Source organism: Saccoglossus kowalevskii, chromosome 9 (genome assembly GCF_978046115.1).
Source record: "Saccoglossus kowalevskii chromosome 9, keSacKowa6.1, whole genome shotgun sequence".
NCBI classification, from domain to species: domain Eukaryota; kingdom Metazoa; phylum Hemichordata; class Enteropneusta; family Harrimaniidae; genus Saccoglossus; species Saccoglossus kowalevskii.
The window spans coordinates 9,279,838-9,302,249 of NC_140649.1; the positions used below are offsets into that span (position 1 = coordinate 9,279,838).

The 22,412-nt window shown below is 42.4% G+C and overlaps 17 protein-coding genes across 17 annotated transcripts; 12 read left to right on the top strand and 5 right to left on the bottom strand.

Annotated features, from left to right (window-relative positions):
* Nucleotides 1-202: 202 nt before the first annotated feature.
* Nucleotides 203-577, top strand: LOC146738248 (histone H2B, gonadal-like). The gene has a single exon (XM_085503701.1). It carries the CDS (start codon nucleotides 203-205, stop codon nucleotides 575-577), a length of 375 nt encoding a protein of 124 aa, XP_085359827.1.
* A 1,102-nt stretch (nucleotides 578-1,679) lies between these two features.
* LOC146738249 (histone H4) lies at nucleotides 1,680-1,991 on the top strand. The gene has a single exon (XM_085503887.1). It carries the CDS (start codon nucleotides 1,680-1,682, stop codon nucleotides 1,989-1,991), a length of 312 nt encoding a protein of 103 aa, XP_085360013.1.
* An 829-nt stretch (nucleotides 1,992-2,820) lies between these two features.
* LOC146738250 (histone H2A-like) lies at nucleotides 2,821-3,270 on the bottom strand. Its single transcript, XM_085503702.1, has one exon. The coding sequence runs from the start codon at nucleotides 3,196-3,198 to the stop codon at nucleotides 2,821-2,823; it is 378 nt and encodes a 125-aa protein (XP_085359828.1). The 5' UTR covers nucleotides 3,199-3,270.
* Nucleotides 3,271-3,527: 257 nt separating this feature from the next.
* Nucleotides 3,528-3,902, top strand: LOC146738251 (histone H2B, gonadal-like). Its single transcript, XM_085503703.1, has one exon. The coding sequence runs from the start codon at nucleotides 3,528-3,530 to the stop codon at nucleotides 3,900-3,902; it is 375 nt and encodes a 124-aa protein (XP_085359829.1).
* Nucleotides 3,903-5,003: 1,101 nt separating this feature from the next.
* LOC146738252 (histone H4) lies at nucleotides 5,004-5,315 on the top strand. The gene has a single exon (XM_085503888.1). It carries the CDS (start codon nucleotides 5,004-5,006, stop codon nucleotides 5,313-5,315), a length of 312 nt encoding a protein of 103 aa, XP_085360014.1.
* Nucleotides 5,316-9,375: 4,060 nt separating this feature from the next.
* LOC146738253 (histone H4) lies at nucleotides 9,376-9,687 on the top strand. Its single transcript, XM_085503889.1, has one exon. It carries the CDS (start codon nucleotides 9,376-9,378, stop codon nucleotides 9,685-9,687), a length of 312 nt encoding a protein of 103 aa, XP_085360015.1.
* Nucleotides 9,688-10,516: 829 nt separating this feature from the next.
* On the bottom strand, nucleotides 10,517-10,966 carry LOC146738254 (histone H2A-like). Its single transcript, XM_085503704.1, has one exon. It carries the CDS (start codon nucleotides 10,892-10,894, stop codon nucleotides 10,517-10,519), a length of 378 nt encoding a protein of 125 aa, XP_085359830.1. The 5' UTR covers nucleotides 10,895-10,966.
* Nucleotides 10,967-11,223: 257 nt separating this feature from the next.
* LOC146738255 (histone H2B, gonadal-like) lies at nucleotides 11,224-11,598 on the top strand. Its single transcript, XM_085503705.1, has one exon. It carries the CDS (start codon nucleotides 11,224-11,226, stop codon nucleotides 11,596-11,598), a length of 375 nt encoding a protein of 124 aa, XP_085359831.1.
* Nucleotides 11,599-12,699: 1,101 nt separating this feature from the next.
* LOC146738256 (histone H4) lies at nucleotides 12,700-13,011 on the top strand. Its single transcript, XM_085503890.1, has one exon. The coding sequence runs from the start codon at nucleotides 12,700-12,702 to the stop codon at nucleotides 13,009-13,011; it is 312 nt and encodes a 103-aa protein (XP_085360016.1).
* An 829-nt stretch (nucleotides 13,012-13,840) lies between these two features.
* LOC146738257 (histone H2A-like) lies at nucleotides 13,841-14,290 on the bottom strand. Its single transcript, XM_085503706.1, has one exon. It carries the CDS (start codon nucleotides 14,216-14,218, stop codon nucleotides 13,841-13,843), a length of 378 nt encoding a protein of 125 aa, XP_085359832.1. The 5' UTR covers nucleotides 14,219-14,290.
* A 257-nt stretch (nucleotides 14,291-14,547) lies between these two features.
* On the top strand, nucleotides 14,548-14,922 carry LOC146738258 (histone H2B, gonadal-like). Its single transcript, XM_085503707.1, has one exon. It carries the CDS (start codon nucleotides 14,548-14,550, stop codon nucleotides 14,920-14,922), a length of 375 nt encoding a protein of 124 aa, XP_085359833.1.
* A 1,101-nt stretch (nucleotides 14,923-16,023) lies between these two features.
* On the top strand, nucleotides 16,024-16,335 carry LOC146738259 (histone H4). The gene has a single exon (XM_085503891.1). It carries the CDS (start codon nucleotides 16,024-16,026, stop codon nucleotides 16,333-16,335), a length of 312 nt encoding a protein of 103 aa, XP_085360017.1.
* An 829-nt stretch (nucleotides 16,336-17,164) lies between these two features.
* On the bottom strand, nucleotides 17,165-17,542 carry LOC146738260 (histone H2A-like). Its single transcript, XM_085503708.1, has one exon. The coding sequence runs from the start codon at nucleotides 17,540-17,542 to the stop codon at nucleotides 17,165-17,167; it is 378 nt and encodes a 125-aa protein (XP_085359834.1).
* Nucleotides 17,543-17,871: 329 nt separating this feature from the next.
* LOC146738261 (histone H2B, gonadal-like) lies at nucleotides 17,872-18,246 on the top strand. The gene has a single exon (XM_085503709.1). It carries the CDS (start codon nucleotides 17,872-17,874, stop codon nucleotides 18,244-18,246), a length of 375 nt encoding a protein of 124 aa, XP_085359835.1.
* Nucleotides 18,247-19,348: 1,102 nt separating this feature from the next.
* On the top strand, nucleotides 19,349-19,660 carry LOC146738262 (histone H4). Its single transcript, XM_085503892.1, has one exon. The coding sequence runs from the start codon at nucleotides 19,349-19,351 to the stop codon at nucleotides 19,658-19,660; it is 312 nt and encodes a 103-aa protein (XP_085360018.1).
* An 829-nt stretch (nucleotides 19,661-20,489) lies between these two features.
* Nucleotides 20,490-20,939, bottom strand: LOC146738263 (histone H2A-like). The gene has a single exon (XM_085503710.1). The coding sequence runs from the start codon at nucleotides 20,865-20,867 to the stop codon at nucleotides 20,490-20,492; it is 378 nt and encodes a 125-aa protein (XP_085359836.1). The 5' UTR covers nucleotides 20,868-20,939.
* Nucleotides 20,940-21,196: 257 nt separating this feature from the next.
* Nucleotides 21,197-21,571, top strand: LOC146738264 (histone H2B, gonadal-like). Its single transcript, XM_085503711.1, has one exon. The coding sequence runs from the start codon at nucleotides 21,197-21,199 to the stop codon at nucleotides 21,569-21,571; it is 375 nt and encodes a 124-aa protein (XP_085359837.1).
* Nucleotides 21,572-22,412: the final 841 nt, after the last annotated feature.

Consider the following 22,412-nt stretch of genomic DNA (forward strand, 5'->3'; position numbering starts at 1 on the left):
GAGATGAATAGCATTCAGTCAGCGCCTCAACAATGACAATGAACACTTTGAATGAAAAAAACCCTAAAAAACTGTGTTTTCTCTTGCGTTCGTTTAGTTTTGGCGCGCTTGGTTTAGAATCCTTCATTAGCATATCGTTCGCTATAAATAGTGAATCAACGCCAATGACTGTCACTTTGAACTTCATCCTCATACGTTCAACATGCCTCCCAAAACTAGTGGTAAAGCAGCAAAGAAAGGCGGTAAGGCTAAGGCCACCCGTCCTACTGGCGACAAGAGAAAGCGAAAGAGAGGTAGAAAAGAATCCTACGGTATTTACATCTACAAGGTATTGAAGCAAGTTCACCCAGACACTGGTGTGTCATCCAAGGCTATGTCGATCATGAACAGCTTCGTCAACGACATATTTGAACGTATCGCCACAGAGGCCTCCAGGTTGGCACACTACAACAAGTGTAGAACCATTACCAGCAGAGAGGTTCAGACCGCTGTCCGTCTTCTTTTGCCCGGTGAGCTTGCCAAACATGCAGTCAGTGAAGGAACAAAAGCAGTCACCAAGTATACCAGTTCGAAGTAGTATGCTTGTCATACACAAACCAAACGGCCCTTTTCAGGGCCACCACATCCTCCAAAAAGAGAACTACCGTGAAAAAAAAAACTCACAACATGCACCTAGAGCTGCCTACTAATGCAGTGTTATATGACATATATGAGCTTACACATGGAAATAAATATACCATTACACGAATGAATGAAGGAATACATAAATAAACAGATAAAATAAATAAATCAATATGTTTGAATTATTGTTGTAAGGTTGTATAAATAAGAATGTTGTAACGTTTATGAAAACATGCGTATTGGAAAATGTACCTATTCGTTAAAGTAATGCTAATAAACACAGCGATATCAATACGTGGAAAATCTTAACCACGGGTATTCGTCTATATACATAGCTTAATGTGTTCTCGTCCATGTCGCATCTTGTAATTGGAAGTTGCGAGCAAAGTTGGTGGACTCGGTCGTTGTCTTAACAATGTTCGTAACTCTTGCATTAAGACACGTAACACTTAAATTGTTCCACCACTGTGTCCATTCAATACAAACTCTAACTGTTTACGTAAGTGCAAATCACACATTGCTCGTTCGGTTTGACGAATTGCGTAATGTGTACGCTTTACATTACATCGTGTAGCAAGGAGACCGGGTTTGGAAAGTGTGATTCATTACATTTTCTGGTATGTTTAATGCAAAGTACACCAGTATCTGTGTCATGTATATTGATTAAAACGTCAAATGTGCCCTACATTCGTTTACCGTCGTCGCCCGACTCAGAACTGTAATAATTATTTACAGTTTCGATCGTGTTGGGCTGAATAAAACAAACACGAGTTCGTGATACATAAGAAGAGAGTGGGACTAAAGTCGGATTCGACCGTCGTCTGAAAGGTCATTGACCCCACCACGCGCTCTCCTATTGGTTGTGACTAATGGCCAATCAGCGGCGATGTTGATTGAAACGTAAAATATAATGGGTGCGAATTATTTGTCATTGTGCGTATCTGACAGAAGATTTTTCAAGTGCGTTGTGAGTCCTTTCACGTTCGCAACCAGACTATAAAGTGCGAGAGATTTGATCAATTTAGGCAGTTGACTTCTATACACTGAACTCATCAAACATGTCTGGTCGTGGCAAAGGAGGCAAGGGTCTTGGAAAGGGAGGCGCCAAGCGTCATCGTAAAGTTCTTCGCGATAATATTCAAGGTATCACCAAGCCAGCTATCCGACGTCTTGCACGTCGTGGTGGTGTCAAACGTATCTCCGGTCTCATCTACGAAGAAACTCGGGGTGTATTGAAGGTGTTCTTAGAGAATGTCATCCGTGACGCCGTCACCTACACAGAGCACGCCAAAAGAAAGACCGTCACCGCCATGGATGTCGTCTACGCACTAAAACGCCAGGGTCGTACATTGTACGGTTTTGGTGGATAAACGTAGAATATAAACCCAAACCAAACGGCCCTTTTCAGGGCCACCACATCCTCCAAAAAGAGAACTACCGTATTATAGTATGTATGTATGTGTCTGTGAACGTATATACGTATATTTAATGTTCATTTGCCAGTCAGTATAAGTAAATTTACCCGTTTTCCATTTCAAACAAGGCACTATAGTCGACTGAGGCTAGCTCTCTAATTTACTACTCCACCCAGTCGATAACATATTCCATACAATGCTAATCAGAAGACCAGTACAGTGTGTCATGAATAAAGTGATTTACAATCGAAGCACACTCGCACAACTGGAACACCGAGACGAACTCATTTACAATCACCCGTTTTTCACATCAACTGATGCACTCGCGATCGTTTTACGCCACATACAAAATGCCTAATAATATATTAACACATAATACAGAGACGTCATTGCAAATAGCAACGTGTTTCCTTGCTTGGCGAATTGTGTATATACGTGGTGAGTGTGAGATGGATATATTGAAGCTTTAATGCATTTATCTCGATTGTTGTATTGCATTTCCATGTGACTGCTACATTTGCGGGGAGAGCACGGTGTCACAAAAACGCCACCGAGAGCTGAGCTGTGTAGATACTATTGTTTTTTTTATTCAAATAACATCTCGCCGTGCTGCCGGCCTGCCTTCCCTTACAATAATATTTGCGATTCTGAGTGCTACGCTAATTCTACACTCGTTCACAACAACACACATCATTTATAATTATTACGGTAGTTCTCTTTTTGGAGGATGTGGTGGCCCTGAAAAGGGCCGTTTGGTTTGTGTATGCAGTGCATACTTAGTGGTTTACTTGGATTTAGGGTTGGACTTCTTTGGCAGGAGAACGGCCTGGATATTAGGCAATACACCACCCTGGGCGATGGTGACTCCCGACATGAGCTTGTTCAACTCCTCGTCGTTTCGGACAGCAAGCTGTAAGTGACGTGGAATGATCCTGGACTTCTTGTTGTCACGAGCGGCGTTACCGGCCAACTCCAGTATTTCCGCGGCCAAGTACTCGAGTACTGCAGCCAAATATACAGGAGCGCCGGCACCAACACGCTCGGCATAATTGCCTTTTCTTAAGAATCGGTGTACGCGACCTACTGGGAACTGGAGACCAGCACGGGATGAACGAGTCTTGGACTTGCCCTTTGCCTTACCACCTTTTCCACGACCAGACATGATTGTATGTTAACTATTCGGCTCGAACTAGGACGAGAATGATACTGCGGGTATCTCACTGGCTGTTTTTATACACCCGACCCGGATTCCGATTGCAAATATATACTTCCAATCAGAATTGAGGATAGAGATGAATAGCATTCAGTCAGCGCCTCAACAATGACAATGAACACTTTGAATGAAAAAAACCCTAAAAAACTGTGTTTTCTCTTGCGTTCGTTTAGTTTTGGCGCGCTTGGTTTAGAATCCTTCATTAGCATATCGTTCGCTATAAATAGTGAATCAACGCCAATGACTGTCACTTTGAACTTCATCCTCATACGTTCAACATGCCTCCCAAAACTAGTGGTAAAGCAGCAAAGAAAGGCGGTAAGGCTAAGGCCACCCGTCCTACTGGCGACAAGAGAAAGCGAAAGAGAGGTAGAAAAGAATCTTACGGTATTTACATCTACAAGGTATTGAAGCAAGTTCACCCAGACACTGGTGTGTCATCCAAGGCTACGTCGATCATGAACAGCTTCGTCAACGACATATTTGAACGTATCGCCACAGAGGCCTCCACGTTGGCACACTACAACAAGCGTAGAACCATTACCAGCAGAGAGGTTCAGACCGCTGTCCGTCTTCTTTTGCCCGGTGAGCTTGCCAAACATGCAGTCAGTGAAGGAACAAAAGCAGTCACCAAGTATACCAGTTCGAAGTAGTATGCTTGTCATACACAAACCAAACGGCCCTTTTCAGGGCCACCACATCCTCCAAAAAGAGAACTACCGTGAAAAAAAAACTCACAACATGCACCTAGAGCTGCCTACTAATGCAGTGTTATATGACATATATGAGCTTACACATGGAAATAAATATACCATTACACGAATGAATGAAGGAATACATAAATAAACAGATAAAATAAATAAATCAATATGTTTGAATTATTGTTGTAAGGTTGTATAAATAAGAATGTTGTAACGTTTATGAAAACATGCGTATTGGAAAATGTACCTATTCGTTAAAGTAATGCTAATAAACACAGCGATATCAATACGTGGAAAATCTTAACCACGGGTATTCGTCTATATACATAGCTTAATGTGTTCTCGTCCATGTCGCATCTTGTAATTGGAAGTTGCGAGCAAAGTTGGTGGACTCGGTCGTTGTCTTAACAATGTTCGTAACTCTTGCATTAAGACACGTAACACTTAAATTGTTCCACCACTGTGTCCATTCAATACAAACTCTAACTGTTTACGTAAGTGCAAATCACACATTGCTCGTTCGGTTTGACGAATTGCGTAATGTGTACGCTTTACATTACATCGTGTAGCAAGGAGACCGGGTTTGGAAAGTGTGATTCATTACATTTTCTGGTATGTTTAATGCAAAGTACACCAGTATCTGTGTCATGTATATTGATTAAAACGTCAAATGTGCCCTACATTCGTTTACCGTCGTCGCCCGACTCAGAACTGTAATAATTATTTACAGTTTCGATCGTGTTGGGCTGAATAAAACAAACACGAGTTCGTGATACATAAGAAGAGAGTGGGACTAAAGTCGGATTCGACCGTCGTCTGAAAGGTCATTGACCCCACCACGCGCTCTCCTATTGGTTGTGACTAATGGCCAATCAGCGGCGATGTTGATTGAAACGTAAAATATAATGGGTGCGAATTATTTGTCATTGTGCGTATCTGACAGAAGATTTTTCAAGTGCGTTGTGAGTCCTTTCACGTTCGCAACCAGACTATAAAGTGCGAGAGATTTGATCAATTTAGGCAGTTGACTTCTATACACTGAACTCATCAAACATGTCTGGTCGTGGCAAAGGAGGCAAGGGTCTTGGAAAGGGAGGCGCCAAGCGTCATCGTAAAGTTCTTCGCGATAATATTCAAGGTATCACCAAGCCAGCTATCCGACGTCTTGCACGTCGTGGTGGTGTCAAACGTATCTCCGGTCTCATCTACGAAGAAACTCGGGGTGTATTGAAGGTGTTCTTAGAGAATGTCATCCGTGACGCCGTCACCTACACAGAGCACGCCAAAAGAAAGACCGTCACCGCCATGGATGTCGTCTACGCACTAAAACGCCAGGGTCGTACATTGTACGGTTTTGGTGGATAAACGTAGAATATAAACCCAAACCAAACGGCCCTTTTCAGGGCCACCACATCCTCCAAAAAGAGAACTACCGTATTATAGTATGTATGTATGTGTCTGTGAACGTATATACGTATATTTAATGTTCATTTGCCAGTCAGTATAAGTAAATTTACCCGTTTTCCATTTCAAACAAGGCACTATAGTCGACTGAGGCTAGCTCTCTAATTTACTTCTCCACCCAGTCGATAACATATTCCATACAATGCTAATCAGAAGACCAGTACAGTGTGTCATGAATAAAGTGATTTACAATCGAAGCACACTCGCACAACTGGAACACCGAGACGAACTCATTTACAATCACCCGTTTTTCACATCAACTGATGCACTCGCGATCGTTTTGCGCCACATACAAAATGCCTAATAATATATTAACACATAATACAGAGACGTCATTGCAAATAGCAACGTGTTTCCTTGCTTGGCGAATTGTGTATATACGTGGTGAGTGTGAGATGGATATATTGAAGCTTTAATGCATTTATCTCGATTGTTGTTTTGCATTTCCATGTGACTGCTACATTTGCGGGGAGAGCACGGTGTCACAAAAACGCCACCGAGAGCTGAGCTGTGTAGATACTATTGTTTTTTTTATTCAAATAACATCTCGCCGTGCTGCCGGCCTGCCTTCCCTTACAATAATATTTGCGATTCTGAGTGCTACGCTAATTCTACACTCGTTCACAACAACACACATCATTTATAATTATTACGGTAGTTCTCTTTTTGGAGGATGTGGTGGCCCTGAAAAGGGCCGTTTGGTTTGTGTATGCAGTGCATACTTAGTGGTTTACTTGGATTTAGGGTTGGACTTCTTTGGCAGGAGAACGGCCTGGATATTAGGCAATACACCACCCTGGGCGATGGTGACTCCCGACATGAGCTTGTTCAACTCCTCGTCGTTTCGGACAGCAAGCTGTAAGTGACGTGGAATGATCCTGGACTTCTTGTTGTCACGAGCGGCGTTACCGGCCAACTCCAGTATTTCCGCGGCCAAGTACTCGAGTACTGCAGCCAAATATACAGGAGCGCCGGCACCAACACGCTCGGCATAATTGCCTTTTCTTAAGAATCGGTGCATGCACCTAGAGCTGCCTACTAATGCAGTGTTATATGACATATATGAGCTTACACATGGAAATAAATATACCATTACACGAATGAATGAAGGAATACATAAATAAACAGATAAAATAAATAAATCAATATGTTTGAATTATTGTTGTAAGGTTGTATAAATAAGAATGTTGTAACGTTTATGAAAACATGCGTATTGGAAAATGTACCTATTCGTTAAAGTAATGCTAATAAACACAGCGATATCAATACGTGGAAAATCTTAACCACGGGTATTCGTCTATATACATAGCTTAATGTGTTCTCGTCCATGTCGCATCTTGTAATTGGAAGTTGCGAGCAAAGTTGGTGGACTCGGTCGTTGTCTTAACAATGTTCGTAACTCTTGCATTAAGACACGTAACACTTAAATTGTTCCACCACTGTGTCCATTCAATACAAACTCTAACTGTTTACGTAAGTGCAAATCACACATTGCTCGTTCGGTTTGACGAATTGCGTAATGTGTACGCTTTACATTACATCGTGTAGCAAGGAGACCGGGTTTGGAAAGTGTGATTCATTACATTTTCTGGTATGTTTAATGCAAAGTACACCAGTATCTGTGTCATGTATATTGATTAAAACGTCAAATGTGCCCTACATTCGTTTACCGTCGTCGCCCGACTCAGAACTGTAATAATTATTTACAGTTTCGATCGTGTTGGGCTGAATAAAACAAACACGAGTTCGTGATACATAAGAAGAGAGTGGGACTAAAGTCGGATTCGACCGTCGTCTGAAAGGTCATTGACCCCACCACGCGCTCTCCTATTGGTTGTGACTAATGGCCAATCAGCGGCGATGTTGATTGAAACGTAAAATATAATGGGTGCGAATTATTTGTCATTGTGCGTATCTGACAGAAGATTTTTCAAGTGCGTTGTGAGTCCTTTCACGTTCGCAACCAGACTATAAAGTGCGAGAGATTTGATCAATTTAGGCAGTTGACTTCTATACACTGAACTCATCAAACATGTCTGGTCTCCACCCAGTCGATAACATATTCCACACAATGCTAATCAGAAGACCAGTACAGTGTGTCATGAATAAAGTGATTTACAATCGAAGCACACTCGCACAACTGGAACACCGAGACGAACTCATTTACAATCACCCGTTTTTCACATCAACTGATGCACTCGCGATCGTTTTGCGCCACATACAAAATGCCTAATAATATATTAACACATAATACAGAGACGTCATTGCAAATAGCAACGTGTTTCCTTGCTTGGCGAATTGTGTATATACGTGGTGAGTGTGAGATGGATATATTGAAGCTTTAATGCATTTATCTCGATTGTTGTTTTGCATTTCCATGTGACTGCTACATTTGCGGGGAGAGCACGGTGTCACAAAAACGCCACCGAGAGCTGAGCTGTGTAGATACTATTGTTTTTTTTATTCAAATAACATCTCGCCGTGCTGCCGGCCTGCCTTCCCTTACAATAATATTTGCGATTCTGAGTGCTACGCTAATTCTACACTCGTTCACAACAACACACATCATTTATAATTATTACGGTAGTTCTCTTTTTGGAGGATGTGGTGGCCCTGAAAAGGGCCGTTTGGTTTGTGTATGCAGTGCATACTTAGTGGTTTACTTGGATTTAGGGTTGGACTTCTTTGGCAGGAGAACGGCCTGGATATTAGGCAATACACCACCCTGGGCGATGGTGACTCCCGACATGAGCTTGTTCAACTCCTCGTCGTTTCGGACAGCAAGCTGTAAGTGACGTGGAATGATCCTGGACTTCTTGTTGTCACGAGCGGCGTTACCGGCCAACTCCAGTATTTCCGCGGCCAAGTACTCGAGTACTGCAGCCAAATATACAGGAGCGCCGGCACCAACACGCTCGGCATAATTGCCTTTTCTTAAGAATCGGTGCATGCACCTAGAGCTGCCTACTAATGCAGTGTTATATGACATATATGAGCTTACACATGGAAATAAATATACCATTACACGAATGAATGAAGGAATACATAAATAAACAGATAAAATAAATAAATCAATATGTTTGAATTATTGTTGTAAGGTTGTATAAATAAGAATGTTGTAACGTTTATGAAAACATGCGTATTGGAAAATGTACCTATTCGTTAAAGTAATGCTAATAAACACAGCGATATCAATACGTGGAAAATCTTAACCACGGGTATTCGTCTATATACATAGCTTAATGTGTTCTCGTCCATGTCGCATCTTGTAATTGGAAGTTGCGAGCAAAGTTGGTGGACTCGGTCGTTGTCTTAACAATGTTCGTAACTCTTGCATTAAGACACGTAACACTTAAATTGTTCCACCACTGTGTCCATTCAATACAAACTCTAACTGTTTACGTAAGTGCAAATCACACATTGCTCGTTCGGTTTGACGAATTGCGTAATGTGTACGCTTTACATTACATCGTGTAGCAAGGAGACCGGGTTTGGAAAGTGTGATTCATTACATTTTCTGGTATGTTTAATGCAAAGTACACCAGTATCTGTGTCATGTATATTGATTAAAACGTCAAATGTGCCCTACATTCGTTTACCGTCGTCGCCCGACTCAGAACTGTAATAATTATTTACAGTTTCGATCGTGTTGGGCTGAATAAAACAAACACGAGTTCGTGATACATAAGAAGAGAGTGGGACTAAAGTCGGATTCGACCGTCGTCTGAAAGGTCATTGACCCCACCACGCGCTCTCCTATTGGTTGTGACTAATGGCCAATCAGCGGCGATGTTGATTGAAACGTAAAATATAATGGGTGCGAATTATTTGTCATTGTGCGTATCTGACAGAAGATTTTTCAAGTGCGTTGTGAGTCCTTTCACGTTCGCAACCAGACTATAAAGTGCGAGAGATTTGATCAATTTAGGCAGTTGACTTCTATACACTGAACTCATCAAACATGTCTGGTCGTGGCAAAGGAGGCAAGGGTCTTGGAAAGGGAGGCGCCAAGCGTCATCGTAAAGTTCTTCGCGATAATATTCAAGGTATCACCAAGCCAGCTATCCGACGTCTTGCACGTCGTGGTGGTGTCAAACGTATCTCCGGTCTCATCTACGAAGAAACTCGGGGTGTATTGAAGGTGTTCTTAGAGAATGTCATCCGTGACGCCGTCACCTACACAGAGCACGCCAAAAGAAAGACCGTCACCGCCATGGATGTCGTCTACGCACTAAAACGCCAGGGTCGTACATTGTACGGTTTTGGTGGATAAACGTAGAATATAAACCCAAACCAAACGGCCCTTTTCAGGGCCACCACATCCTCCAAAAAGAGAACTACCGTATTATAGTATGTATGTATGTGTCTGTGAACGTATATACGTATATTTAATGTTCATTTGCCAGTCAGTATAAGTAAATTTACCCGTTTTCCATTTCAAACAAGGCACTATAGTCGACTGAGGCTAGCTCTCTAATTTACTTCTCCACCCAGTCGATAACATATTCCATACAATGCTAATCAGAAGACCAGTACAGTGTGTCATGAATAAAGTGATTTACAATCGAAGCACACTCGCACAACTGGAACACCGAGACGAACTCATTTACAATCACCCGTTTTTCACATCAACTGATGCACTCGCGATCGTTTTGCGCCACATACAAAATGCCTAATAATATATTAACACATAATACAGAGACGTCATTGCAAATAGCAACGTGTTTCCTTGCTTGGCGAATTGTGTATATACGTGGTGAGTGTGAGATGGATATATTGAAGCTTTAATGCATTTATCTCGATTGTTGTTTTGCATTTCCATGTGACTGCTACATTTGCGGGGAGAGCACGGTGTCACAAAAACGCCACCGAGAGCTGAGCTGTGTAGATACTATTGTTTTTTTTATTCAAATAACATCTCGCCGTGCTGCCGGCCTGCCTTCCCTTACAATAATATTTGCGATTCTGAGTGCTACGCTAATTCTACACTCGTTCACAACAACACACATCATTTATAATTATTACGGTAGTTCTCTTTTTGGAGGATGTGGTGGCCCTGAAAAGGGCCGTTTGGTTTGTGTATGCAGTGCATACTTAGTGGTTTACTTGGATTTAGGGTTGGACTTCTTTGGCAGGAGAACGGCCTGGATATTAGGCAATACACCACCCTGGGCGATGGTGACTCCCGACATGAGCTTGTTCAACTCCTCGTCGTTTCGGACAGCAAGCTGTAAGTGACGTGGAATGATCCTGGACTTCTTGTTGTCACGAGCGGCGTTACCGGCCAACTCCAGTATTTCCGCGGCCAAGTACTCGAGTACTGCAGCCAAATATACAGGAGCGCCGGCACCAACACGCTCGGCATAATTGCCTTTTCTTAAGAATCGGTGTACGCGACCTACTGGGAACTGGAGACCAGCACGGGATGAACGAGTCTTGGACTTGCCCTTTGCCTTACCACCTTTTCCACGACCAGACATGATTGTATGTTAACTATTCGGCTCGAACTAGGACGAGAATGATACTGCGGGTATCTCACTGGCTGTTTTTATACACCCGACCCGGATTCCGATTGCAAATATATACTTCCAATCAGAATTGAGGATAGAGATGAATAGCATTCAGTCAGCGCCTCAACAATGACAATGAACACTTTGAATGAAAAAAACCCTAAAAAACTGTGTTTTCTCTTGCGTTCGTTTAGTTTTGGCGCGCTTGGTTTAGAATCCTTCATTAGCATATCGTTCGCTATAAATAGTGAATCAACGCCAATGACTGTCACTTTGAACTTCATCCTCATACGTTCAACATGCCTCCCAAAACTAGTGGTAAAGCAGCAAAGAAAGGCGGTAAGGCTAAGGCCACCCGTCCTACTGGCGACAAGAGAAAGCGAAAGAGAGGTAGAAAAGAATCTTACGGTATTTACATCTACAAGGTATTGAAGCAAGTTCACCCAGACACTGGTGTGTCATCCAAGGCTACGTCGATCATGAACAGCTTCGTCAACGACATATTTGAACGTATCGCCACAGAGGCCTCCACGTTGGCACACTACAACAAGCGTAGAACCATTACCAGCAGAGAGGTTCAGACCGCTGTCCGTCTTCTTTTGCCCGGTGAGCTTGCCAAACATGCAGTCAGTGAAGGAACAAAAGCAGTCACCAAGTATACCAGTTCGAAGTAGTATGCTTGTCATACACAAACCAAACGGCCCTTTTCAGGGCCACCACATCCTCCAAAAAGAGAACTACCGTGAAAAAAAAACTCACAACATGCACCTAGAGCTGCCTACTAATGCAGTGTTATATGACATATATGAGCTTACACATGGAAATAAATATACCATTACACGAATGAATGAAGGAATACATAAATAAACAGATAAAATAAATAAATCAATATGTTTGAATTATTGTTGTAAGGTTGTATAAATAAGAATGTTGTAACGTTTATGAAAACATGCGTATTGGAAAATGTACCTATTCGTTAAAGTAATGCTAATAAACACAGCGATATCAATACGTGGAAAATCTTAACCACGGGTATTCGTCTATATACATAGCTTAATGTGTTCTCGTCCATGTCGCATCTTGTAATTGGAAGTTGCGAGCAAAGTTGGTGGACTCGGTCGTTGTCTTAACAATGTTCGTAACTCTTGCATTAAGACACGTAACACTTAAATTGTTCCACCACTGTGTCCATTCAATACAAACTCTAACTGTTTACGTAAGTGCAAATCACACATTGCTCGTTCGGTTTGACGAATTGCGTAATGTGTACGCTTTACATTACATCGTGTAGCAAGGAGACCGGGTTTGGAAAGTGTGATTCATTACATTTTCTGGTATGTTTAATGCAAAGTACACCAGTATCTGTGTCATGTATATTGATTAAAACGTCAAATGTGCCCTACATTCGTTTACCGTCGTCGCCCGACTCAGAACTGTAATAATTATTTACAGTTTCGATCGTGTTGGGCTGAATAAAACAAACACGAGTTCGTGATACATAAGAAGAGAGTGGGACTAAAGTCGGATTCGACCGTCGTCTGAAAGGTCATTGACCCCACCACGCGCTCTCCTATTGGTTGTGACTAATGGCCAATCAGCGGCGATGTTGATTGAAACGTAAAATATAATGGGTGCGAATTATTTGTCATTGTGCGTATCTGACAGAAGATTTTTCAAGTGCGTTGTGAGTCCTTTCACGTTCGCAACCAGACTATAAAGTGCGAGAGATTTGATCAATTTAGGCAGTTGACTTCTATACACTGAACTCATCAAACATGTCTGGTCGTGGCAAAGGAGGCAAGGGTCTTGGAAAGGGAGGCGCCAAGCGTCATCGTAAAGTTCTTCGCGATAATATTCAAGGTATCACCAAGCCAGCTATCCGACGTCTTGCACGTCGTGGTGGTGTCAAACGTATCTCCGGTCTCATCTACGAAGAAACTCGGGGTGTATTGAAGGTGTTCTTAGAGAATGTCATCCGTGACGCCGTCACCTACACAGAGCACGCCAAAAGAAAGACCGTCACCGCCATGGATGTCGTCTACGCACTAAAACGCCAGGGTCGTACATTGTACGGTTTTGGTGGATAAACGTAGAATATAAACCCAAACCAAACGGCCCTTTTCAGGGCCACCACATCCTCCAAAAAGAGAACTACCGTATTATAGTATGTATGTATGTGTCTGTGAACGTATATACGTATATTTAATGTTCATTTGCCAGTCAGTATAAGTAAATTTACCCGTTTTCCATTTCAAACAAGGCACTATAGTCGACTGAGGCTAGCTCTCTAATTTACTACTCCACCCAGTCGATAACATATTCCATACAATGCTAATCAGAAGACCAGTACAGTGTGTCATGAATAAAGTGATTTACAATCGAAGCACACTCGCACAACTGGAACACCGAGACGAACTCATTTACAATCACCCGTTTTTCACATCAACTGATGCACTCGCGATCGTTTTACGCCACATACAAAATGCCTAATAATATATTAACACATAATACAGAGACGTCATTGCAAATAGCAACGTGTTTCCTTGCTTGGCGAATTGTGTATATACGTGGTGAGTGTGAGATGGATATATTGAAGCTTTAATGCATTTATCTCGATTGTTGTTTTGCATTTCCATGTGACTGCTACATTTGCGGGGAGAGCACGGTGTCACAAAAACGCCACCGAGAGCTGAGCTGTGTAGATACTATTGTTTTTTTTATTCAAATAACATCTCGCCGTGCTGCCGGCCTGCCTTCCCTTACAATAATATTTGCGATTCTGAGTGCTACGCTAATTCTACACTCGTTCACAACAACACACATCATTTATAATTATTACGGTAGTTCTCTTTTTGGAGGATGTGGTGGCCCTGAAAAGGGCCGTTTGGTTTGTGTATGCAGTGCATACTTAGTGGTTTACTTGGATTTAGGGTTGGACTTCTTTGGCAGGAGAACGGCCTGGATATTAGGCAATACACCACCCTGGGCGATGGTGACTCCCGACATGAGCTTGTTCAACTCCTCGTCGTTTCGGACAGCAAGCTGTAAGTGACGTGGAATGATCCTGGACTTCTTGTTGTCACGAGCGGCGTTACCGGCCAACTCCAGTATTTCCGCGGCCAAGTACTCGAGTACTGCAGCCAAATATACAGGAGCGCCGGCACCAACACGCTCGGCATAATTGCCTTTTCTTAAGAATCGGTGTACGCGACCTACTGGGAACTGGAGACCAGCACGGGATGAACGAGTCTTGGACTTGCCCTTTGCCTTACCACCTTTTCCACGACCAGACATGATTGTATGTTAACTATTCGGCTCGAACTAGGACGAGAATGATACTGCGGGTATCTCACTGGCTGTTTTTATACACCCGACCCGGATTCCGATTGCAAATATATACTTCCAATCAGAATTGAGGATAGAGATGAATAGCATTCAGTCAGCGCCTCAACAATGACAATGAACACTTTGAATGAAAAAAACCCTAAAAAACTGTGTTTTCTCTTGCGTTCGTTTAGTTTTGGCGCGCTTGGTTTAGAATCCTTCATTAGCATATCGTTCGCTATAAATAGTGAATCAACGCCAATGACTGTCACTTTGAACTTCATCCTCATACGTTCAACATGCCTCCCAAAACTAGTGGTAAAGCAGCAAAGAAAGGCGGTAAGGCTAAGGCCACCCGTCCTACTGGCGACAAGAGAAAGCGAAAGAGAGGTAGAAAAGAATCTTACGGTATTTACATCTACAAGGTATTGAAGCAAGTTCACCCAGACACTGGTGTGTCATCCAAGGCTACGTCGATCATGAACAGCTTCGTCAACGACATATTTGAACGTATCGCCACAGAGGCCTCCACGTTGGCACACTACAACAAGCGTAGAACCATTACCAGCAGAGAGGTTCAGACCGCTGTCCGTCTTCTTTTGCCCGGTGAGCTTGCCAAACATGCAGTCAGTGAAGGAACAAAAGCAGTCACCAAGTATACCAGTTCGAAGTAGTATGCTTGTCATACACAAACCAAACGGCCCTTTTCAGGGCCACCACATCCTCCAAAAAGAGAACTACCGTGAAAAAAAAACTCACAACATGCACCTAGAGCTGCCTACTAATGCAGTGTTATATGACATATATGAGCTTACACATGGAAATAAATATACCATTACACGAATGAATGAAGGAATACATAAATAAACAGATAAAATAAATAAATCAATATGTTTGAATTATTGTTGTAAGGTTGTATAAATAAGAATGTTGTAACGTTTATGAAAACATGCGTATTGGAAAATGTACCTATTCGTTAAAGTAATGCTAATAAACACAGCGATATCAATACGTGGAAAATCTTAACCACGGGTATTCGTCTATATACATAGCTTAATGTGTTCTCGTCCATGTCGCATCTTGTAATTGGAAGTTGCGAGCAAAGTTGGTGGACTCGGTCGTTGTCTTAACAATGTTCGTAACTCTTGCATTAAGACACGTAACACTTAAATTGTTCCACCACTGTGTCCATTCAATACAAACTCTAACTGTTTACGTAAGTGCAAATCACACATTGCTCGTTCGGTTTGACGAATTGCGTAATGTGTACGCTTTACATTACATCGTGTAGCAAGGAGACCGGGTTTGGAAAGTGTGATTCATTACATTTTCTGGTATGTTTAATGCAAAGTACACCAGTATCTGTGTCATGTATATTGATTAAAACGTCAAATGTGCCCTACATTCGTTTACCGTCGTCGCCCGACTCAGAACTGTAATAATTATTTACAGTTTCGATCGTGTTGGGCTGAATAAAACAAACACGAGTTCGTGATACATAAGAAGAGAGTGGGACTAAAGTCGGATTCGACCGTCGTCTGAAAGGTCATTGACCCCACCACGCGCTCTCCTATTGGTTGTGACTAATGGCCAATCAGCGGCGATGTTGATTGAAACGTAAAATATAATGGGTGCGAATTATTTGTCATTGTGCGTATCTGACAGAAGATTTTTCAAGTGCGTTGTGAGTCCTTTCACGTTCGCAACCAGACTATAAAGTGCGAGAGATTTGATCAATTTAGGCAGTTGACTTCTATACACTGAACTCATCAAACATGTCTGGTCGTGGCAAAGGAGGCAAGGGTCTTGGAAAGGGAGGCGCCAAGCGTCATCGTAAAGTTCTTCGCGATAATATTCAAGGTATCACCAAGCCAGCTATCCGACGTCTTGCACGTCGTGGTGGTGTCAAACGTATCTCCGGTCTCATCTACGAAGAAACTCGGGGTGTATTGAAGGTGTTCTTAGAGAATGTCATCCGTGACGCCGTCACCTACACAGAGCACGCCAAAAGAAAGACCGTCACCGCCATGGATGTCGTCTACGCACTAAAACGCCAGGGTCGTACATTGTACGGTTTTGGTGGATAAACGTAGAATATAAACCCAAACCAAACGGCCCTTTTCAGGGCCACCACATCCTCCAAAAAGAGAACTACCGTATTATAGTATGTATGTATGTGTCTGTGAACGTATATACGTATATTTAATGTTCATTTGCCAGTCAGTATAAGTAAATTTACCCGTTTTCCATTTCAAACAAGGCACTATAGTCGACTGAGGCTAGCTCTCTAATTTACTTCTCCACCCAGTCGATAACATATTCCATACAATGCTAATCAGAAGACCAGTACAGTGTGTCATGAATAAAGTGATTTACAATCGAAGCACACTCGCACAACTGGAACACCGAGACGAACTCATTTACAATCACCCGTTTTTCACATCAACTGATGCACTCGCGATCGTTTTACGCCACATACAAAATGCCTAATAATATATTAACACATAATACAGAGACGTCATTGCAAATAGCAACGTGTTTCCTTGCTTGGCGAATTGTGTATATACGTGGTGAGTGTGAGATGGATATATTGAAGCTTTAATGCATTTATCTCGATTGTTGTTTTGCATTTCCATGTGACTGCTACATTTGCGGGGAGAGCACGGTGTCACAAAAACGCCACCGAGAGCTGAGCTGTGTAGATACTATTGTTTTTTTTATTCAAATAACATCTCGCCGTGCTGCCGGCCTGCCTTCCCTTACAATAATATTTGCGATTCTGAGTGCTACGCTAATTCTACACTCGTTCACAACAACACACATCATTTATAATTATTACGGTAGTTCTCTTTTTGGAGGATGTGGTGGCCCTGAAAAGGGCCGTTTGGTTTGTGTATGCAGTGCATACTTAGTGGTTTACTTGGATTTAGGGTTGGACTTCTTTGGCAGGAGAACGGCCTGGATATTAGGCAATACACCACCCTGGGCGATGGTGACTCCCGACATGAGCTTGTTCAACTCCTCGTCGTTTCGGACAGCAAGCTGTAAGTGACGTGGAATGATCCTGGACTTCTTGTTGTCACGAGCGGCGTTACCGGCCAACTCCAGTATTTCCGCGGCCAAGTACTCGAGTACTGCAGCCAAATATACAGGAGCGCCGGCACCAACACGCTCGGCATAATTGCCTTTTCTTAAGAATCGGTGTACGCGACCTACTGGGAACTGGAGACCAGCACGGGATGAACGAGTCTTGGACTTGCCCTTTGCCTTACCACCTTTTCCACGACCAGACATGATTGTATGTTAACTATTCGGATCGAACTAGGACGAGAATGATACTGCGGGTATCTCACTGGCTGTTTTTATACACCCGACCCGGATTCCGATTGCAAATATATACTTCCAATCAGAATTGAGGATAGAGATGAATAGCATTCAGTCAGCGCCTCAACAATGACAATGAACACTTTGAATGAAAAAAACCCTAAAAAACTGTGTTTTCTCTTGCGTTCGTTTAGTTTTGGCGCGCTTGGTTTAGAATCCTTCATTAGCATATCGTTCGCTATAAATAGTGAATCAACGCCAATGACTGTCACTTTGAACTTCATCCTCATACGTTCAACATGCCTCCCAAAACTAGTGGTAAAGCAGCAAAGAAAGGCGGTAAGGCTAAGGCCACCCGTCCTACTGGCGACAAGAGAAAGCGAAAGAGAGGTAGAAAAGAATCCTACGGTATTTACATCTACAAGGTATTGAAGCAAGTTCACCCAGACACTGGTGTGTCATCCAAGGCTATGTCGATCATGAACAGCTTCGTCAACGACATATTTGAACGTATCGCCACAGAGGCCTCCAGGTTGGCACACTACAACAAGTGTAGAACCATTACCAGCAGAGAGGTTCAGACCGCTGTCCGTCTTCTTTTGCCCGGTGAGCTTGCCAAACATGCAGTCAGTGAAGGAACAAAAGCAGTCACCAAGTATACCAGTTCGAAGTAGTATGCTTGTCATACACAAACCAAACGGCCCTTTTCAGGGCCACCACATCCTCCAAAAAGAGAACTACCGTGAAAAAAAAAACTCACAACATGCACCTAGAGCTGCCTACTAATGCAGTGTTATATGACATATATGAGCTTACACATGGAAATAAATATACCATTACACGAATGAATGAAGGAATACATAAATAAACAGATAAAATAAATAAATCAATATGTTTGAATTATTGTTGTAAGGTTGTATAAATAAGAATGTTGTAACGTTTATGAAAACATGCGTATTGGAAAATGTACCTATTCGTTAAAGTAATGCTAATAAACACAGCGATATCAATACGTGGAAAATCTTAACCACGGGTATTCGTCTATATACATAGCTTAATGTGTTCTCGTCCATGTCGCATCTTGTAATTGGAAGTTGCGAGCAAAGTTGGTGGACTCGGTCGTTGTCTTAACAATGTTCGTAACTCTTGCATTAAGACACGTAACACTTAAATTGTTCCACCACTGTGTCCATTCAATACAAACTCTAACTGTTTACGTAAGTGCAAATCACACATTGCTCGTTCGGTTTGACGAATTGCGTAATGTGTACGCTTTACATTACATCGTGTAGCAAGGAGACCGGGTTTGGAAAGTGTGATTCATTACATTTTCTGGTATGTTTAATGCAAAGTACACCAGTATCTGTGTCATGTATATTGATTAAAACGTCAAATGTGCCCTACATTCGTTTACCGTCGTCGCCCGACTCAGAACTGTAATAATTATTTACAGTTTCGATCGTGTTGGGCTGAATAAAACAAACACGAGTTCGTGATACATAAGAAGAGAGTGGGACTAAAGTCGGATTCGACCGTCGTCTGAAAGGTCATTGACCCCACCACGCGCTCTCCTATTGGTTGTGACTAATGGCCAATCAGCGGCGATGTTGATTGAAATGTAAAATATAATGGGTGCGAATTATTTGTCATTGTGCGTATCTGACAGAAGATTTTTCAAGTGCGTTGTGAGTCCTTTCACGTTCGCAACCAGACTATAAAGTGCGAGAGATTTGATCAATTTAGGCAGTTGACTTCTATACACTGAACTCATCAAACATGTCTGGTCGTGGCAAAGGAGGCAAGGGTCTTGGAAAGGGAGGCGCCAAGCGTCATCGTAAAGTTCTTCGCGATAATATTCAAGGTATCACCAAGCCAGCTATCCGACGTCTTGCACGTCGTGGTGGTGTCAAACGTATCTCCGGTCTCATCTACGAAGAAACTCGGGGTGTATTGAAGGTGTTCTTAGAGAATGTCATCCGTGACGCCGTCACCTACACAGAGCACGCCAAAAGAAAGACCGTCACCGCCATGGATGTCGTCTACGCACTAAAACGCCAGGGTCGTACATTGTACGGTTTTGGTGGATAAACGTAGAATATAAACCCAAACCAAACGGCCCTTTTCAGGGCCACCACATCCTCCAAAAAGAGAACTACCGTATTATAGTATGTATGTATGTGTCTGTGAACGTATATACGTATATTTAATGTTCATTTGCCAGTCAGTATAAGTAAATTTACCCGTTTTCCATTTCAAACAAGGCACTATAGTCGACTGAGGCTAGCTCTCTAATTTACTACTCCACCCAGTCGATAACATATTCCATACAATGCTAATCAGAAGACCAGTACAGTGTGTCATGAATAAAGTGATTTACAATCGAAGCACACTCGCACAACTGGAACACCGAGACGAACTCATTTACAATCACCCGTTTTTCACATCAACTGATGCACTCGCGATCGTTTTACGCCACATACAAAATGCCTAATAATATATTAACACATAATACAGAGACGTCATTGCAAATAGCAACGTGTTTCCTTGCTTGGCGAATTGTGTATATACGTGGTGAGTGTGAGATGGATATATTGAAGCTTTAATGCATTTATCTCGATTGTTGTTTTGCATTTCCATGTGACTGCTGCATTTGCGGGGAGAGCACGGTGTCACAAAAACGCCACCGAGAGCTGAGCTGTGTAGATACTATTGTTTTTTTTATTCAAATAACATCTCGCCGTGCTGCCGGCCTGCCTTCCCTTACAATAATATTTGCGATTCTGAGTGCTACGCTAATTCTACACTCGTTCACAACAACACACATCATTTATAATTATTACGGTAGTTCTCTTTTTGGAGGATGTGGTGGCCCTGAAAAGGGCCGTTTGGTTTGTGTATGCAGTGCATACTTAGTGGTTTACTTGGATTTAGGGTTGGACTTCTTTGGCAGGAGAACGGCCTGGATATTAGGCAATACACCACCCTGGGCGATGGTGACTCCCGACATGAGCTTGTTCAACTCCTCGTCGTTTCGGACAGCAAGCTGTAAGTGACGTGGAATGATCCTGGACTTCTTGTTGTCACGAGCGGCGTTACCGGCCAACTCCAGTATTTCCGCGGCCAAGTACTCGAGTACTGCAGCCAAATATACAGGAGCGCCGGCACCAACACGCTCGGCATAATTGCCTTTTCTTAAGAATCGGTGTACGCGACCTACTGGGAACTGGAGACCAGCACGGGATGAACGAGTCTTGGACTTGCCCTTTGCCTTACCACCTTTTCCACGACCAGACATGATTGTATGTTAACTATTCGGCTCGAACTAGGACGAGAATGATACTGCGGGTATCTCACTGGCTGTTTTTATACACCCGACCCGGATTCCGATTGCAAATATATACTTCCAATCAGAATTGAGGATAGAGATGAATAGCATTCAGTCAGCGCCTCAACAATGACAATGAACACTTTGAATGAAAAAAACCCTAAAAAACTGTGTTTTCTCTTGCGTTCGTTTAGTTTTGGCGCGCTTGGTTTAGAATCCTTCATTAGCATATCGTTCGCTATAAATAGTGAATCAACGCCAATGACTGTCACTTTGAACTTCATCCTCATACGTTCAACATGCCTCCCAAAACTAGTGGTAAAGCAGCAAAGAAAGGCGGTAAGGCTAAGGCCACCCGTCCTACTGGCGACAAGAGAAAGCGAAAGAGAGGTAGAAAAGAATCCTACGGTATTTACATCTACAAGGTATTGAAGCAAGTTCACCCAGACACTGGTGTGTCATCCAAGGCTATGTCAATCATGAACAGCTTCGTCAACGACATATTTGAACGTATCGCCACAGAGGCCTCCAGGTTGGCACACTACAACAAGTGTAGAACCATTACCAGCAGAGAGGTTCAGACCGCTGTCCGTCTTCTTTTGCCCGGTGAGCTTGCCAAACATGCAGTCAGTGAAGGAACAAAAGCAGTCACCAAGTATACCAGTTCGAAGTAGTATGCTTGTCATACACAAACCAAACGGCCCTTTTCAGGGCCACCACATCCTCCAAAAAGAGAACTACCGTGAAAAAAAAAACTCACAACATGCACCTAGAGCTGCCTACTAATGCAGTGTTATATGACATATATGAGCTTACACATGGAAATAAATATACCATTACACGAATGAATGAAGGAATACATAAATAAACAGATAAAATAAATAAATCAATATGTTTGAATTATTGTTGTAAGGTTGTATAAATAAGAATGTTGTAACGTTTATGAAAACATGCGTATTGGAAAATGTACCTATTCGTTAAAGTAATGCTAATAAACACAGCGATATCAATACGTGGAAAATCTTAATCACGGGTATTCGTCTATATACATAGCTTAATGTGTTCTCGTCCATGTCGCATCTTGTAATTGGAAGTTGCGAGCAAAGTTGGTGGACTCGGTCGTTGTCTTAACAATGTTCGTAACTCTTGCATTAAGACACGTAACACTTAAATTGTTCCACCACTGTGTCCATTCAATACAAACTCTAACTGTTTACGTAAGTGCAAATCACACATTGCTCGTTCGGTTTGACGAATTGCGTAATGTGTACGCTTTACATTACATCGTGTAGCAAGGAGACCGGGTTTGGAAAGTGTGATTCATTACATTTTCTGGTATGTTTAATGCAAAGTACACCAGTATCTGTGTCATGTATATTGATTAAAACGTCAAATGTGCCCTACATTCGTTTACCGTCGTCGCCCGACTCAGAACTGTAATAATTATTTACAGTTTCGATCGTGTTGGGCTGAATAAAACAAACACGAGTTCGTGATACATAAGAAGAGAGTGGG

Excerpts from the sequence above, each read along its gene's own strand:
- LOC146738257 (XM_085503706.1), bottom strand. The coding sequence starts at position 14,218 with ATGTCTGGTCGTGGAAAAGGTGGTAAGGCAAAGGGCAAGTCCAAGACT.
- LOC146738248 (XM_085503701.1), top strand. The coding sequence starts at position 203 with ATGCCTCCCAAAACTAGTGGTAAAGCAGCAAAGAAAGGCGGTAAGGCT.
- LOC146738262 (XM_085503892.1), top strand. The coding sequence starts at position 19,349 with ATGTCTGGTCGTGGCAAAGGAGGCAAGGGTCTTGGAAAGGGAGGCGCC.
- LOC146738254 (XM_085503704.1), bottom strand. The coding sequence starts at position 10,894 with ATGTCTGGTCGTGGAAAAGGTGGTAAGGCAAAGGGCAAGTCCAAGACT.
- LOC146738263 (XM_085503710.1), bottom strand. The coding sequence starts at position 20,867 with ATGTCTGGTCGTGGAAAAGGTGGTAAGGCAAAGGGCAAGTCCAAGACT.
- LOC146738258 (XM_085503707.1), top strand. The coding sequence starts at position 14,548 with ATGCCTCCCAAAACTAGTGGTAAAGCAGCAAAGAAAGGCGGTAAGGCT.
- LOC146738252 (XM_085503888.1), top strand. The coding sequence starts at position 5,004 with ATGTCTGGTCGTGGCAAAGGAGGCAAGGGTCTTGGAAAGGGAGGCGCC.
- LOC146738251 (XM_085503703.1), top strand. The coding sequence starts at position 3,528 with ATGCCTCCCAAAACTAGTGGTAAAGCAGCAAAGAAAGGCGGTAAGGCT.
- LOC146738264 (XM_085503711.1), top strand. The coding sequence starts at position 21,197 with ATGCCTCCCAAAACTAGTGGTAAAGCAGCAAAGAAAGGCGGTAAGGCT.
- LOC146738250 (XM_085503702.1), bottom strand. The coding sequence starts at position 3,198 with ATGTCTGGTCGTGGAAAAGGTGGTAAGGCAAAGGGCAAGTCCAAGACT.
- LOC146738249 (XM_085503887.1), top strand. The coding sequence starts at position 1,680 with ATGTCTGGTCGTGGCAAAGGAGGCAAGGGTCTTGGAAAGGGAGGCGCC.
- LOC146738260 (XM_085503708.1), bottom strand. The coding sequence starts at position 17,542 with ATGTCTGGTCGTGGAAAAGGTGGTAAGGCAAAGGGCAAGTCCAAGACT.
- LOC146738253 (XM_085503889.1), top strand. The coding sequence starts at position 9,376 with ATGTCTGGTCGTGGCAAAGGAGGCAAGGGTCTTGGAAAGGGAGGCGCC.
- LOC146738255 (XM_085503705.1), top strand. The coding sequence starts at position 11,224 with ATGCCTCCCAAAACTAGTGGTAAAGCAGCAAAGAAAGGCGGTAAGGCT.
- LOC146738261 (XM_085503709.1), top strand. The coding sequence starts at position 17,872 with ATGCCTCCCAAAACTAGTGGTAAAGCAGCAAAGAAAGGCGGTAAGGCT.
- LOC146738259 (XM_085503891.1), top strand. The coding sequence starts at position 16,024 with ATGTCTGGTCGTGGCAAAGGAGGCAAGGGTCTTGGAAAGGGAGGCGCC.
- LOC146738256 (XM_085503890.1), top strand. The coding sequence starts at position 12,700 with ATGTCTGGTCGTGGCAAAGGAGGCAAGGGTCTTGGAAAGGGAGGCGCC.